Genomic DNA, 13,857 nt, shown 5'->3' with positions numbered 1-13,857 from the left:
TTTCAAGATATCGTGAACGCAATCAGAAACATCCCAGACCCTGGCACCTGGGAGGCAAACTACCATCCATGTTCCTTTCCTGCATCCACAGAATCACAGAATTGCCTGTCTAACCCCCCTAACTATAGAGTTCCCTATCACTACTGCCTTCTTCCTTTTCCTACCCTTCTGAGCCACAGGGCCAGACTCTCTGCTAGAGGCACGGCCACTGTTGCTTCCCCCAGATAGGCTGTCTCCCCTCCCCCCCCCCCCCCCCCAACAGTACTCAAACAGGAGTACTTATTGTCAAGGGGTACAACCACGAAGTACTCTCTAGTACTTGCCTCTTCCCCTTCCCCCTGCTGACTGTAACCCACTAGTCTTTCTGCCGTGGCCCGGGTGTAACCACCTGCCTATAATTCCTTTCTATCACCTCCTTGCACTTCCTGACCAGGTGAAGGTCATCGAGCTGCATCTCCAGTTCCCTAACTCGGTCCCTTAGGAACTGCAGTTCGACAGACCTGGTGCAGGTATGGCCGTCTGGAGGCTGGGAGACTCCAGGACCTCTCACATCTGACACCGAGCACAGAAAACTGGCCTCACACACATACTTCCTTATTTTGGCAAATAACACCGGTAAACCTACCTCGCCTCGTCCCATTACCCCTAAGCCCATTGAGCCAAAGCCCTATCACTCTGCTGTCTAAGCGGCTTAGACACTATCTCTTGGCTATGTCTCTAACTCAAGACTGAAAGAAGCTGCAGAGGGTTGTAAATCTAGTCAGCTGCATCTTGGGTACTAACCTACAAAGTACATAAGAACATGGGAAAAAGGAGCAGGATTAGGCTGTCTGGCCCATTGAGCCTGCCCTGCCATTCAATAAGATCAGGGCTAATCTGTTTGTAAACTCAGCTCCATCTACCTGCCTTTTCCCCATAACCCTTAATTCCCTTACTATGTAAAAACCTAACTGTACCTTAAGTATTTAGTGAGGAAGCCTCAACTGCTTCCCTGGGCAGGGAATTCCAGAGAATTCCACTCTCTGGGAAAAAGTTTCTCCTCATCTCCGTCCTAAATCTTCTCCCCGAATCTTGAGGCAATGTCCCCTAGTTCTAGTCTCACCCACCAATAGAAACAACTTTCCTACTTCTTTCTTAACTATCCCTTTCAAAATTTTGTATGTTTTCTATAAGATCCCCTCTCATTCTTCTGAATTCCAGAGAGTATAGTCCCAGGCGACTCAATCTCTCCTTATAGGTTAACCCCTTCATCTCTGGAATCAACCTGGTGAACCTCTGCACTGCCTCCAAAGCCAGTATATCCTTCCTCAATTATAGAGACCAGAACTGCACACAGTACTCTAGGTGCGGCCTAACCAGTACCCTGTATAGTTGCAGCATGACCTCCCTGCTCTTGAATTCAATCCCTCTAACAATGAAGGCCTTGTTGTTTTCCAACCCGCCGGGACCTTCCCAGAGTCTGGAGAATTTTGGTAAATGATTACCAACATGTCTACTATAACCTCTGCCAATTCTCTCAGCACCCTGGGATGCATCCCATCAGGACCAGGGGACTTATCTACCTTCAGGCCCTCTAGTTTACTCATCATTATCTCTTCAGTGACAGTGATTTTATCGAGGTCCTCACCTCCTATTTCGTCCATAACATCATTCTTTGGCATATTAGACGTGTCCTCCACTGTGAAAACCGACACAAAAGTCATTCAATGCCTCAGCCATTTCCTTATCAGCTAATATCAATTTCCCCTTCTCATCTTCTAAGGGGCCTACGTTGACTTTAGCACCCTCTTCCGCTTTATAAATTTATTAAACTTCTGCTATCTGTTGTTATATTTGTACTAATTTACTTCCATACTGTATCTTCCCTTTCCTTATTTCTTGTTTACTTGTTCTTCGTTGCTTTGTGAAGTTTTCCCAATCCTCCAGTCTCCTACTACTCTCTGCGACTTGGTACATATGAGCTTTTAATTTGACACTAACTTTTATTTCCTTAGTTATCCAAGGCTGGCTCCCCTCACACTTACTGTCCTTACTTTTGACTGGAATATACTTCTGTTGAGCACTGTGAAAAATGTCTTTGTTCCACTGTTATTCAACAGTCCTACCAAATAGCCTGTGCTCCCAATCCACATTAGCCAACTCCTTCCTTATCCTGTTGTAGTGTCCCTTGTTCAAGCATTATACACTAGTTTTAGATCTATGTCATCCTCCATCTGTATGCAAAATTCAAACATACAATGAACACTCTTTCCAAGAGGATCCCTGACTACTAGATTGTTAATCTTAGCTGTCTCATTGCACAGGACTAGATCTAAGATAGCATTTTCCCTTGTCGATTCACTAACATGCTGCTCAAGAAAGCCATCACGGATGCATTCTATGAAATCCTCTTCAAGACTTCCTTGACCAACCTGATTCACCCAATCTATGTGGAAGTTGAAAATCCGCCATGACAACTGCTGTTCCGTTCTTACAAGCCTCAGTTATTTCTTGGTTAATCGCCTCTGCCACTGCAATATTTGTATTAGGTGGCCTATAGACAACACCCATCAGTGATTTTTTTTTCCCTTTACTATTCTTAATCTCTACCTAGATGGACTCAATATTCTGCTCCGTAGATCTTATATTGTCTCTCACGATTGCCCTGATCTCATCCTTAATTAAGAGTGCCACCCCACCTCCTGTGCCTTCCTGCCTATCTTTCCTGATATTACCCGATACCCTTGGATATTTAATTCCCAGTCACCTCTGCCTTGCAACCAGGTTTCTGTAATGGCCACTAAATCATATGCCTTGGTACTGATCTGTGCCACAAGTTAACTAACCTTGTTTCTAATACTACAGGCATTTAGATAAAGTGCCTTATATTCATTGTCTTTTTAGAATCTAGTGAACCATGCGATTTTTGCTTTTTAATTTGATGCACTCTACTCTTACTTTTGTCTTCACTAACTATAGCTTTGGTCTCTGCATCACTTCCTTCTTTTCTGTGTGGATTCCCATCCCCCTGCCATATTAGTTTAAAACCTCCCCAACAGTACTAGCAAACAATCTCCCTAGGACATTGATCCCAGCCCTGCCCAGATGTAGACCATCTGGATGGTACTGGTCCCTCCTCCCCAAGAAGAGGTTCCAATGCCCCAAGAATCTAAAACCCTCCCTCCTACACCACTGCTCAAGCCAAATATTCATTCTAGCTATCCTGCTATTGCAACTCTGGCTAGCATGTGGCACTGGTAAGAATCCTGAGATTATTACCTTTGAGGTCCTACTCTTTAATTTATCTCCTAGCTCCTTAAAATTCAGCTTGTAGGACCTCATCCTGCTTTCTTCCTGTATCGTTAGTACTTACATGCACCACGACAGCTGGCTGCTCACCCTCCCTTTTCAGAAGTACCCAGGACATCTTCAGGGAGCGGTGTCTCAGAAAGGACCTCTAGCCCTTTCCTCGCTGTTGCCATCAGATAGGAGGTACAGAAGCACACAGTCAGCAATTCAAGAACAGCTTCTTCCCCTCTGCCATCCGATTCCTAAATGGACGTTGAACATTTGGACACTACCTCACTTTTTTTAATATACAGTATTGCTGGGTTTTTTTTCTCTTCTATAATGTATTTCATTGAACTGCTGCTGCTAAATGAACAAATTTTATGTCAAATGCCGGTAATAATAAACCTGATTCTGGCTATACCGCCCATCAGCTATACATTTGTTTCTTTTTTTTTATGCGTTTCTACAAAACAATTACAAACAAAACACCCAACAACAAAATGAAGATTAATACAGTGCAAAATAAACATATCAAATATATAATTCATAACAATAAGGAAACAGCACCCAAAATAAAATCATATAAAGTTAGGATCCTCCCTACCCTCCCACTGCAAAACCCCAAGGCAACCATTACGATATGTAAAAAAAAAAGAAGAGAAATTAATCGGAGCATTCGACCCCACAGAGCTGTAAACGTATATAAAAAATTTATAATGCCTGCTACCAAAACTATAATGTAATTCCCATCAAAAAGAAACCATAAAACTTGCAGGGAAAAAAAGCTGAAAGTAAGGGATTATGGTTACAAAAAAAAACTTAAGCTAAAGAGGAGTTATGAAAGTATTCGAGAAAAGGTCCCCGCACATTATGAAACTTTATGTCCGAATTGAGAAGTGAATAATGAATTTTTTCAAGGTCTAAACAGGATATAATATCATAAAGCCATTGAGCATGAGTGAGCAACATCTCTCCACCTGAGAAGAACTAAGCGTCTAGCCAAAAGAGAGGCAAAAGCTAGTGTTTGACGTTTAGTCGGACTCAAATGCATGTCTGCCGTCACCCAAGGTACCAAGAAGGGCAATCAGAGGATTAGGTTCATTTTATTTCCATTCATTTCAAATGCACTTGACAAGTGAATACATCTGTTCTATGTGTAGTGCTGTACAGTTGAGGTCATTCCTCCATTTTTGTAGTTTTGAGTGTGAACTTTGAGTGGAAAAAGTTGACTTTCCAAAGGGACTGAGCATGGATCCAAGAGAAAGTATTTTACAGGATATTGGGAAAACAATAGGAGCTGTTTGACTAGATTGCTGTAGGAAAAAGGTAGCCATAATTAGTAAATCATTGATTGCTGATATTTGTAATCAAATTGATTTCAAATCTATATAATCTAATTCCAACTAAAATCTACCAGTCTTTGTAGCATCACTTCCCTCTTCCCCTTTAAAACAGGTGCTGATTGTCCTATGGAGTTCTTCCAGCATGCTGTTTTTAGTTGCTTTTGCATATGTGTGGTTGCATTTGAAGTTGTATTACAAGTTCAGTCATATAATTGTCTTAGTCATGTAAATATTTTCAGCATTTTGATGGATCCAGGTCTATGGTATGCAAACAAGCCTTGATGGTAGTTAATAGCCAGATAGCAATGTGCTCAATTGAGGCTGACTGCAAATGTCACAGACTTGATCTGTACTCTGGTTTCCATGGCAGAGGTTTGTTGGATATTGTTTTGATGAAAACCATTAACTGTGGACAAACAACTGAATATGCCAAATTGTTTTTGCTCTTTCACCTTGTGAATCTAGCTGTCAATAATAAAAGCAGAGATTTGGCTAACCCTTTTAAATCACTGGTATACTATTGTATCAAATTTTGGGGACTTTTTGGGAGACGATCATTGTTTTGGAGAGTGTATTTTGTACCTTTACTGGAATAATAGGTTTGCAAAATCTAGTAATGTGGATCTAGTAGAGAAGCTGCAATACTTTTTTGAGCAGATTGAAGTGTGTTTCAAAGTGGACTGTGTTGTCAAATAAATTGTTTCCATTAGCAGAGAATCTATATGTAGAAAGAATATAATCGATGTAGTTGTCAAAAACAAAAGGTGATGGAAATATTAACTTTGAAAAGAAATTGGACAAAAATTTGGAATTGTAGGGCTATATGGAAAAGGTATAGAGATGAGGAATTTCTTTTGCTGGGGTAGTGAATCTATGGAATTGCTACAGATGGTTGTGGAAGCCAAGACACTGGGCATTTTTAAAGTGGAGTTTAACAGGCTCTTGATTAGTCAGGCTGTCAAAGGTTATGAGGAGAAGGCAGCAGAATGGGGTTGAGAGGGATAATAAATCCAACATGGAATTATAGAGCAAAATTGAAGGGCTGAATGGCCTAATTCTGCTTGCATGTCTTGAGTTACAACTGGTGCGGTAAGTTGAATGATGCTGTATCCTCTATATTTTTTTTCATTCTGAACACTTATTTGATAATATCATGGTAAATGCAGCAGTCTGATTGTATCACATTTAAGATAAACTTAAGATGTTGATTTTTTTCACAACTTTAGAATATTTGGATCAACAATGTTTTTCATGTAGAAGCCTATAATGCAGGTTACTTTTATTTTAGAACTTCAACCAGACTTGTATACACCTCTAGGAATAAACACTGTTGTAACCAGGTGCAGAGTGACAAGCTGCATAAAGACCCCTACACACTAGCTCAGAAAGATTTGAAGAATCTATATGATGAAATCAAACAGGTAAGTTAGTCTGACAGTTTGATTTTGATAAATGGATGAATTTAGAATTGTTTCACAACTGAATTATACAAATTCTTTCCATAAGCTATTTTATTTTTCTCTTTGAACATGAAGACAGATTTGAAGGTTTAACAGCAAGAATGGATAAGTTTTTGATAAGTAACTGTGCAGTTACATTGAGAAGGGTAATAGTTTCAAGGAAAGATGTTTAATTTTCAATAAAAATTGAAAATTTGTTTGAAGCAAAAGAAACTGAAGAATACAAACCCATACTCATTATTGCCTAATCTTAGAACAATGGTACATTTTGATGTCAGCATATTGAAGTTAGTGAGGTAGTTCAATTACTACACATCCTTGTCAACTGACCTGACCTGAGGGTGCTATTCAGATAGCATTTATTCCTTGACTTACTGAAGTGTTACATTCCAGGAGAATGTTTCATTAAACTTCAATTTGTGAGCTTAAAAAGGCTCCCATTAGTTTCAAAGTAAAAGCTGTAGTTGTATTCTGGAGTATAAGAATGTCAGAAAAATACTTAAGGTATTGACATTACATTAAGGAAGTGATATAACATTAACAATTTACTTTTACAAGGATATGTATATTGTACCCTTTCAGGGTATTTAAAAGGTATAAGAGCTTGAAGAGACTTGACAGAGCACCTGCATCCTCTTTCTGAAATGGGGTGATAATCGTGAAATAAAGGTTTCACTATTCATGACAGAAATGAATTTTTTTTTCCTCCCAGACAGCTATAATTTTTGGAAGTAATAGGTAGTCAAAAGCAGAATCATTTTTGAGAAAAAATTTTGATAAGCAAGAAAACCAGTAGATCCCAGAGTTTTGCAGTAATCTGTAGTGTGGGCTTTGAAGGAGCTTTCATGAGAAGAGTGATTAACAACATTAGGTATTTGTATCTTAAATTAATGCTCTCATTAACTAAAGACATGCATGACTGCAGAGGAAGTTGAATGGCAAGTAAGGCATTTGACAAGATCCCTTTTAATCCAGAGGATTAAAATTCATGGGATCCACAAATGTTTGGATTCAGAATTGGCTGCCCATAGAAAACAGGGCAATGGTGAATGGAATTTATTCTGGCTGGAGTCCATGACTAGTGGGATACCCAGGGACATGCCTCCAAGTATCCTGAGACCTCATCCTTAATAATTAACTCCAACATCTTCCCAACCACCGAAGTCAAACTAACAGACCTTTTCTTTCTTCTGCCTCTCTCCCTTCTTGAAGAGTGGAATGACATTTTGCAATTTTCCAGTCTTCTGGAACCATTTCAGAATCTAGTGATTCTTGAAAAATCATTACTTATGCCTCCACGATCTCTTCAGACAACTCATTCAGAACTCTGGGTTGTACATCATCTGAACAAGGTGACTTATCTACCTTCAGACCCTATCGTATTTGCCTCCACACAGCCACCGCTCTCTGTGAAAAATAATTACCCCTGACATCTCCTCAGTACCTGCTTCCAAGCTCCTTAAAACTATACCCTCTCATGATGGCTATTTCAGTCCTGGGAAAAAGTCTCTGACTATCCACATGATCAATGCCTCATCATCTTATACAACTCTATCAGGTCACCTCTCATCCTCTGTCGCTCCAAGGAGAAAAGGCTGAGTTCACTCAACCTATTCTTGTAAGGCATGCTCCCCAATCCAGGCAACATCCTTGTGCATCTCCTCTGCACCCTTTCTATGGTTTCCACATCCTTCCTGTAGTGAGGCGACCAGAACTGAACACAGTACTCCAAGTGGGGTCTGACCAGGGTCCTATATAGCTGCACAGTACCTCTCGGCTCCTAAATTCAATACCATGATTGATGAAAGCCAATACACCATACGCCTTCTTAACCGCAGAGTCAATCTGCGCAGCTGCTTTGAGCATCCTATGGACTCGGACCCCAAGATCCCTCCGATCCTTCATATTTGACCTACCAAAATGAATCACCTCAAACTTATCTGGGTTGAACTCCGTCTGCCACTTTTTAGCCCAGTTTTGCCATCAATGTCCGGCTGTAATCTCTGACAGCCCTCCACACTATCCACAACACCCCCAAACTTTGTGTCATCAGCAAACTTACTAACCCATCCCTCCACTTACTCATCCAAGTCATTTATAAAAATCAAGAAGAGAAGGGGTCCCAGAACAGAACCCTGAGGCACACAACTGGTCACCGACCTCCATGGAGGATGTGACCTGTCTACAACCACTCTTTGCATTCTTTGGCAAGCCAATTGTGTATCCATAAAGCAAGGTTCCCTTGGATCCCATGCCTCCTTACTTTCTCAATAAGCCTTGCATGGGGTACCTTATCAAATGCCTAGATAAGTTGTAGGATATAGAAAGTCCAATATCCACTCTTGCCTCTCTTTTACACTTTGTATCTGAGTACACTTCAGTTAGGCATGTAATTATAGTTTAATTATTTTGGCACAGCATAGAATTTGCTGAGGCTAATACAGATAATTTTGCCTGGTTTCACTCCTTGAGTTATCATACTGCCTATCTTCACTTTGCTCAGTCCAGATGTAGGGTCATGCCTCAGTGTTGATTTACCCTTTTGCATCTGCAGTTGCTACCCGACCTTCTGAGTTCCTCCATCAGTTTTTTGCTCCTGAGAACAGGGTGGAAATTGGCTGCAAAGTTAATCAAAATTTTAGTGTACAGTATGAGTGCAGGAAGTGTATGAATGCATATGTTAACATACCAGATGTATCCCACTAAGAAACATAGAACAATTGGTTTTGTCCTACTTAGGATATTTCCCTCACTTTTTCTTTCCTGCTTTGTTGTTAGCTGCATTTGGATTACTTCCCATTGTCATTTTGGGCTCGAGGTTTATCACTCTGTTTTTCCATTTCAGGGAGTAGCCTAGTGACCGGTACCCATTAACAGCCCACATATTCCCACAACATTCTTGACTATGCCTATTTCCACCTGGCTTCCTAAGAGGACTTCATTTTGTTCTATCAGAATCCGGTTTATTAACATTGACTTGTCATGAAATGTGTTGTTTTGTGGCAGCAAATTATCTATTTCCCCTACACTATTGCCTTTTCTTGATGACATTTTGCATTCTTACAACTTGCCTCCACATTTATTAGGTCAGCCTCTGTAATTTCTGCCACATTCAATGTGACATAGCCATTTCATTTCAGTAATCTGAAGGCATCATTCCTTCCACAACTCAATGTTTATTTTCCATTTCCAGCAATACCTACTCTCCTCACACCACCTTTCCATGCAACCTCTTGTACATACTCCCTTTCCACCATCTTTTGAGCATAACACAAGTTTGAAAAGCCTTTTCTGCTCTTTCATGGTTATAGCTTCTGGTACTTAACATTGTTACCAGAATTTAGCCTTTCCAATTTGGATTAGAACTAGCTATTACTGATGAACGAACACCAAAGATAATGCCAGACCTGCCAAGTATTTCCAGCATTTCTTAGACATTTTGGATGTATGTAGCAACCTGATGTATGTTGTACCTAATGGTTCAAGCTATTTTGTCTGCTTTCTTTCTCTAATTTGTATGAACAATGGACAATCTACAATTAAAAAATAAACTTCCTCTCAGCCAGTGCCATCAACACTGAACAGTCAGCCTCTCTCTCTCCATCCTCTATTAGTTGTTTCCTTGTTTTTTCCACTCTTACGTGAAATTTAAAACATTTTTGATTATAAATTTTCTTAGTTCTGATGAAATATCTGATTGAGTTGGATCTTCAGACCTGTTTCTTTTTCACTAAAGCCTTCCTATCCTACTGAGAATTTCCAGCACACATTGTATTTCAAATTTTCATCTGCAATATTCTCTTTTTCAGCAAGAGCAGGACTAGATTGGGGTTGTTTGTGAAAGGGCACAGTAACTTATATTCTTGAAAATCCAGTTAATCAGTGTTCTTGCATTCATGCTTAATGTAAAACTATTCTCTAAATGATTTGATATCGTCATAAGATGAAACACGATGGGGATCAGAGGTAGTGTACAGCAAGAACTTGGTTTGTGATCTTTCAAGCTATTCTTGAAATTCAACTCAATGAGCATTTATTTTCTTGTTATTTCTAATTTCTTGTGCATGTGTGATGCCTTTTTCAGCTATTAGCAGTCACTTCAGATCTGAAGGAAATATGTGATTATTATTTTGATGGAAAAGGGAAGGCATTTCGACCCATGATTGTGATATTAATGGGAAAAGCATGTAATCTCCATCATAGCAAGAGAAGGTATGTAAATTTCATACCCTTCAGTTGAGTCAGATTATTGAAGGAAATAGCTAGTTCCTTAAAAATTTAGTATAGTGCTAGTTTATAGCAGTGTATAATTGTTCATCTTGGTCTTAATTGGGTTTTGGATTGGTAAATGGCAATGTTACTAATCAATTCCTTTATTGCCAGTCTAGCCAGTATGAGCATTGAATCATGATGAACTTAACTTTTGGTAACTACTTAAATATTTTTAACAAATTAATCTAGAAATTAGTTTAGTAAAGGGACTTCTAGAGTGGCGTAGCGTCCCTAATTGTCTTTGACTTGTCGCAAAATAGCTTGGCCAAAGTTCCATTTTGCGTATGAATTTTTAAATAAATATAATTTGGTTTATTGCAATTGCACATGGATGAGAAGCAGCAAGAATTTTTTGAATTGAGTCAGTTGTCTATAGGGCCCAATGTAGTAATTTTCATTAACTATACGTTGATTTGTCTTTATTTTCAAAATTTACAATTTTTTTCCTTTTTCCCCTCCATGCTATTTAGGGAATTGTCGAAAAGCCAGCATTCTGTAGGTATGATTGCAGAGATGATCCACACTGCCAGCCTGGTACATGATGATGTTATTGATGGATCAGAAACTCGACGGGGTAAAATTACTGTAAATAAAATCTGGGGTGAGAGAAAGGTGAGTATAACTGCATTAGGCTAAAGGAAATTACTCAAAGTGAACAACCATAAAAAAATTTATAATATGGGCTAATATCTGTAAAAGGTTAATTACATTTCACAATGGCATGTCTATTCTGGGGTGAGTGGTGAAAGTAGGTTGATTCTTTATTGTGTGTGTCTGAAATCATTCCCCTAGTTGAGTGGAAATACAAACACATTCATAGCATTTTCTTTGGAGATATTATTCAATGTGCCTTCTGCTTTTCTGGCTTGGGAGAAAGATAATTAGTTATCTACAGCTTTAAAGCTTAAATTGTCTATTTGGATAACTAGAGAGAACAACCTTAACTGATGATTGTTGTGCCTTAATTTAAGTCTTGTCAGCCTCGTAAGTGTATTAAAAATGTCCACTTCTGGTACATCTGTGTTTAAAGCCTAAAGGGGAGTGGGGTGAAGTTGGGACAAAGGGAATATTCCTGATGGGTTGAACTTGGGGTTGATGTGGGGTTAAATTGTAGAGTTTTTTGTAGAATTTGATTGTCCAGTTGGGCAGAAAACAATGGAATGAAAGCAATGTGGTGAAGCCTGTTCAAGATCTTTCTGAAAGAACAATCAAAGGAATGTGCAAAGATGAAGATTATAGGTCTGGCTATGCCAGTGGGGAGAGAGGACAAAATTAAATCGGTATTACAGATGTCTTTCAGAAGAAATGGCTAGTCCTGAAGTAGTCTGAAAGTGAGTTACCTGAAGTTCAAATCAATATTGTGCAGAAGCTGCTATGTTCCTAGACCAGGGGTGGGCAAACTTTTTGACTTGTGGGCCACAAAGGGTTCTAAAATTTGACAGGGGGGCCGGACCAGGAGCAGATGGACGGAGTATTTTGGTAATACACCTCATAAGAGAAAATAAAATATCATGGGATATGTAGAAAACATGTGCTTTAATTTCAATTGAAAATGAACAAATGCATTACGACAAAATATGTCTTTGAAGTCCCATGGTATTTAGCTATTTATTGAAATGACTTTTAAAACACTGAAAATTAAATGAATAAAATACAGCTTTTTTTAATAGTAACAGTTATTATTTTAAAGCACTGAAAATTCTGTTATCCTTCAAGATATTATCATCATCACTCTCCTCCTGCCTGTCTTTATTTCAAAAACGGTAGGAGATGCAGGTCTACTTGTCCTGCACCTTCTTATTCAATTGTCCCCTGTGCCAAAACTCAACAACGACCAGCACAAGGACAGAACAGTGACAGCGCGCCAGTATGCGGAGCGCGTTATTTGATCTGGAGCGCATTTTTTATTTTGAGAACATACATGCACCTGCGCACTACTCATGTCCATCACTTAACAGAAATGACATGTAACATGTAAGGCTTATTGGAAAAAAATATTTTCAAATGCATTTTTTACATAACACAACGAAGAAACTTATTTTTAATCTCAGTGGGAACAGTGTTGTTGGTCTTCCTTTTTAGCCAGTGCATCAAAGTCTGGATTTAGTTTTGTTGTGGCAATTCTCAGGATGGATCTGAAGTGTTGGTCAGTTAACTTGGATCTGTGGCTGGCTTTGTTGATGTTCATGATGCTGAACGCCTGTTCACACAAATAGATCAAGCCGAACAAAGAGTAAAGCGCAAATGTGGAGTAATACGCTGCACCTCAACAAAGGTCAATGTATAGCGGTGTGCTACATGCAGCGCTAAAATTACGACACGGAGTTGGTAACTGCAGTCGAAGAAAAAAACTTTATTCGAAATCCCCAGCCTCACTTTTAAGCCTCCCTCAACCTGCCCCCCGTGGCGCAGAGGCTCCAAAGCTCTGTGCTCGCAAATCCCCGCAGGCTATCTCCCTTAGCCGGAACGCTGGCTAATTGTGAGCTGGTTCGGATGTGCCAGGAAATGGGTCGCCACAAGTGTATATAGAGTGCGTCATCTATTGGGAAAACTCCAGAATTGCGGGGAAAAAATTTTAACAAGGTTTATTAATATAATTTCATCAAGTTCTGCGGGCCGGATTAAAAAGCTTAACGGGCCGTAGTTTGCCCATACCTGTCCTAGACATACTGTTCCTTAAGCTTAAGTCATTATAACAGCCCAAGAGGCAAGCAGTTGAAATGGGATGGGAAATTGAAGAGGCAAGCAGTTGGGAGCTCCAGATTGTCCCTGCAAGCTGAATACAGTTGCTCTACAATTTTCCTTTACCCAGAAGCACAATATTGCACCAATTGAAATGAAGTCAGGCAGGTGCCAGATCAAAGACGTACCAAATTAATGGTTTCCAGAAAGGAAGTGATTTTAAATTGTTTTGTTGGATTACAAATGAGTGTAATCCATTAAAATATTGCATTATTTCCCTGTTATTTGAGTAATTCCTAAGAGCCAGGGAAATTGGTGCTAGAATGGATTATGTATAATTATAAAGTTTCAGCTACTGGTGGCTCTGCTGTGCTGGGTCTCTGATTGAAGCTCAGCCTGCTGGCATTTCTGCAGCATTGGAAGTTATCTTGTTGCATGTTTTTTTTTATACTGAGCTACTAAGGCAGAGTGCAGTGGCTACTTGTGAGAGCCAAGGAAAACACTGTAGCTACTCAGTGGTGCATCTTCATCAATATACATGGTAGGCCATTGTTGAGAACTAGCAACAAATACTGCATGTATTGACTGACTGGATAGTGATACACAGCTGACCTAGTTGGGCCAGACAATGCAGCTTCCATCATATTAGTGAAGTAGCCACTGCTTATCCCTTGCAAAAATCATCCAGGGTGTACCTGAGACCTACAATTGTGCTAAGGAGCAACAACACTTGTCCCAAAGATGTCCGAGATTTTCCATTTTGCCTTGGTAGTTCCCTCCATGTCAATCTGAAGAGCAGTGTAATCAATTTAATCCTTTCAAATTGCGGG

General features: G+C 39.6%; 1 protein-coding gene across 2 annotated transcripts in view; it reads left to right on the top strand.

The window, feature by feature from the left end:
• pdss1 (prenyl (decaprenyl) diphosphate synthase, subunit 1) overlaps nt 1-13,857 on the top strand; it is a 40,626-nt gene that overhangs the window by 14,837 nt on the left and 11,932 nt on the right. For both annotated transcript variants that reach the window (XM_059972057.1, XM_059972058.1), the window contains 3 exons: nt 5,902-6,034; nt 10,158-10,285; nt 10,816-10,957. In XM_059972057.1, coding sequence (XP_059828040.1) covers nt 5,902-6,034; nt 10,158-10,285; nt 10,816-10,957 — 403 coding nt within the window. The remainder of the gene's footprint in view (nt 1-5,901; nt 6,035-10,157; nt 10,286-10,815; nt 10,958-13,857) is intronic.

Source organism: Hypanus sabinus, chromosome 6 (genome assembly GCF_030144855.1).
Source record: "Hypanus sabinus isolate sHypSab1 chromosome 6, sHypSab1.hap1, whole genome shotgun sequence".
Classification (NCBI taxonomy): domain Eukaryota; kingdom Metazoa; phylum Chordata; class Chondrichthyes; order Myliobatiformes; family Dasyatidae; genus Hypanus; species Hypanus sabinus.
The sequence above is the reverse complement of the archived record's forward strand: the minus strand, read 5'-3'. Positions and strand labels throughout refer to the sequence as shown.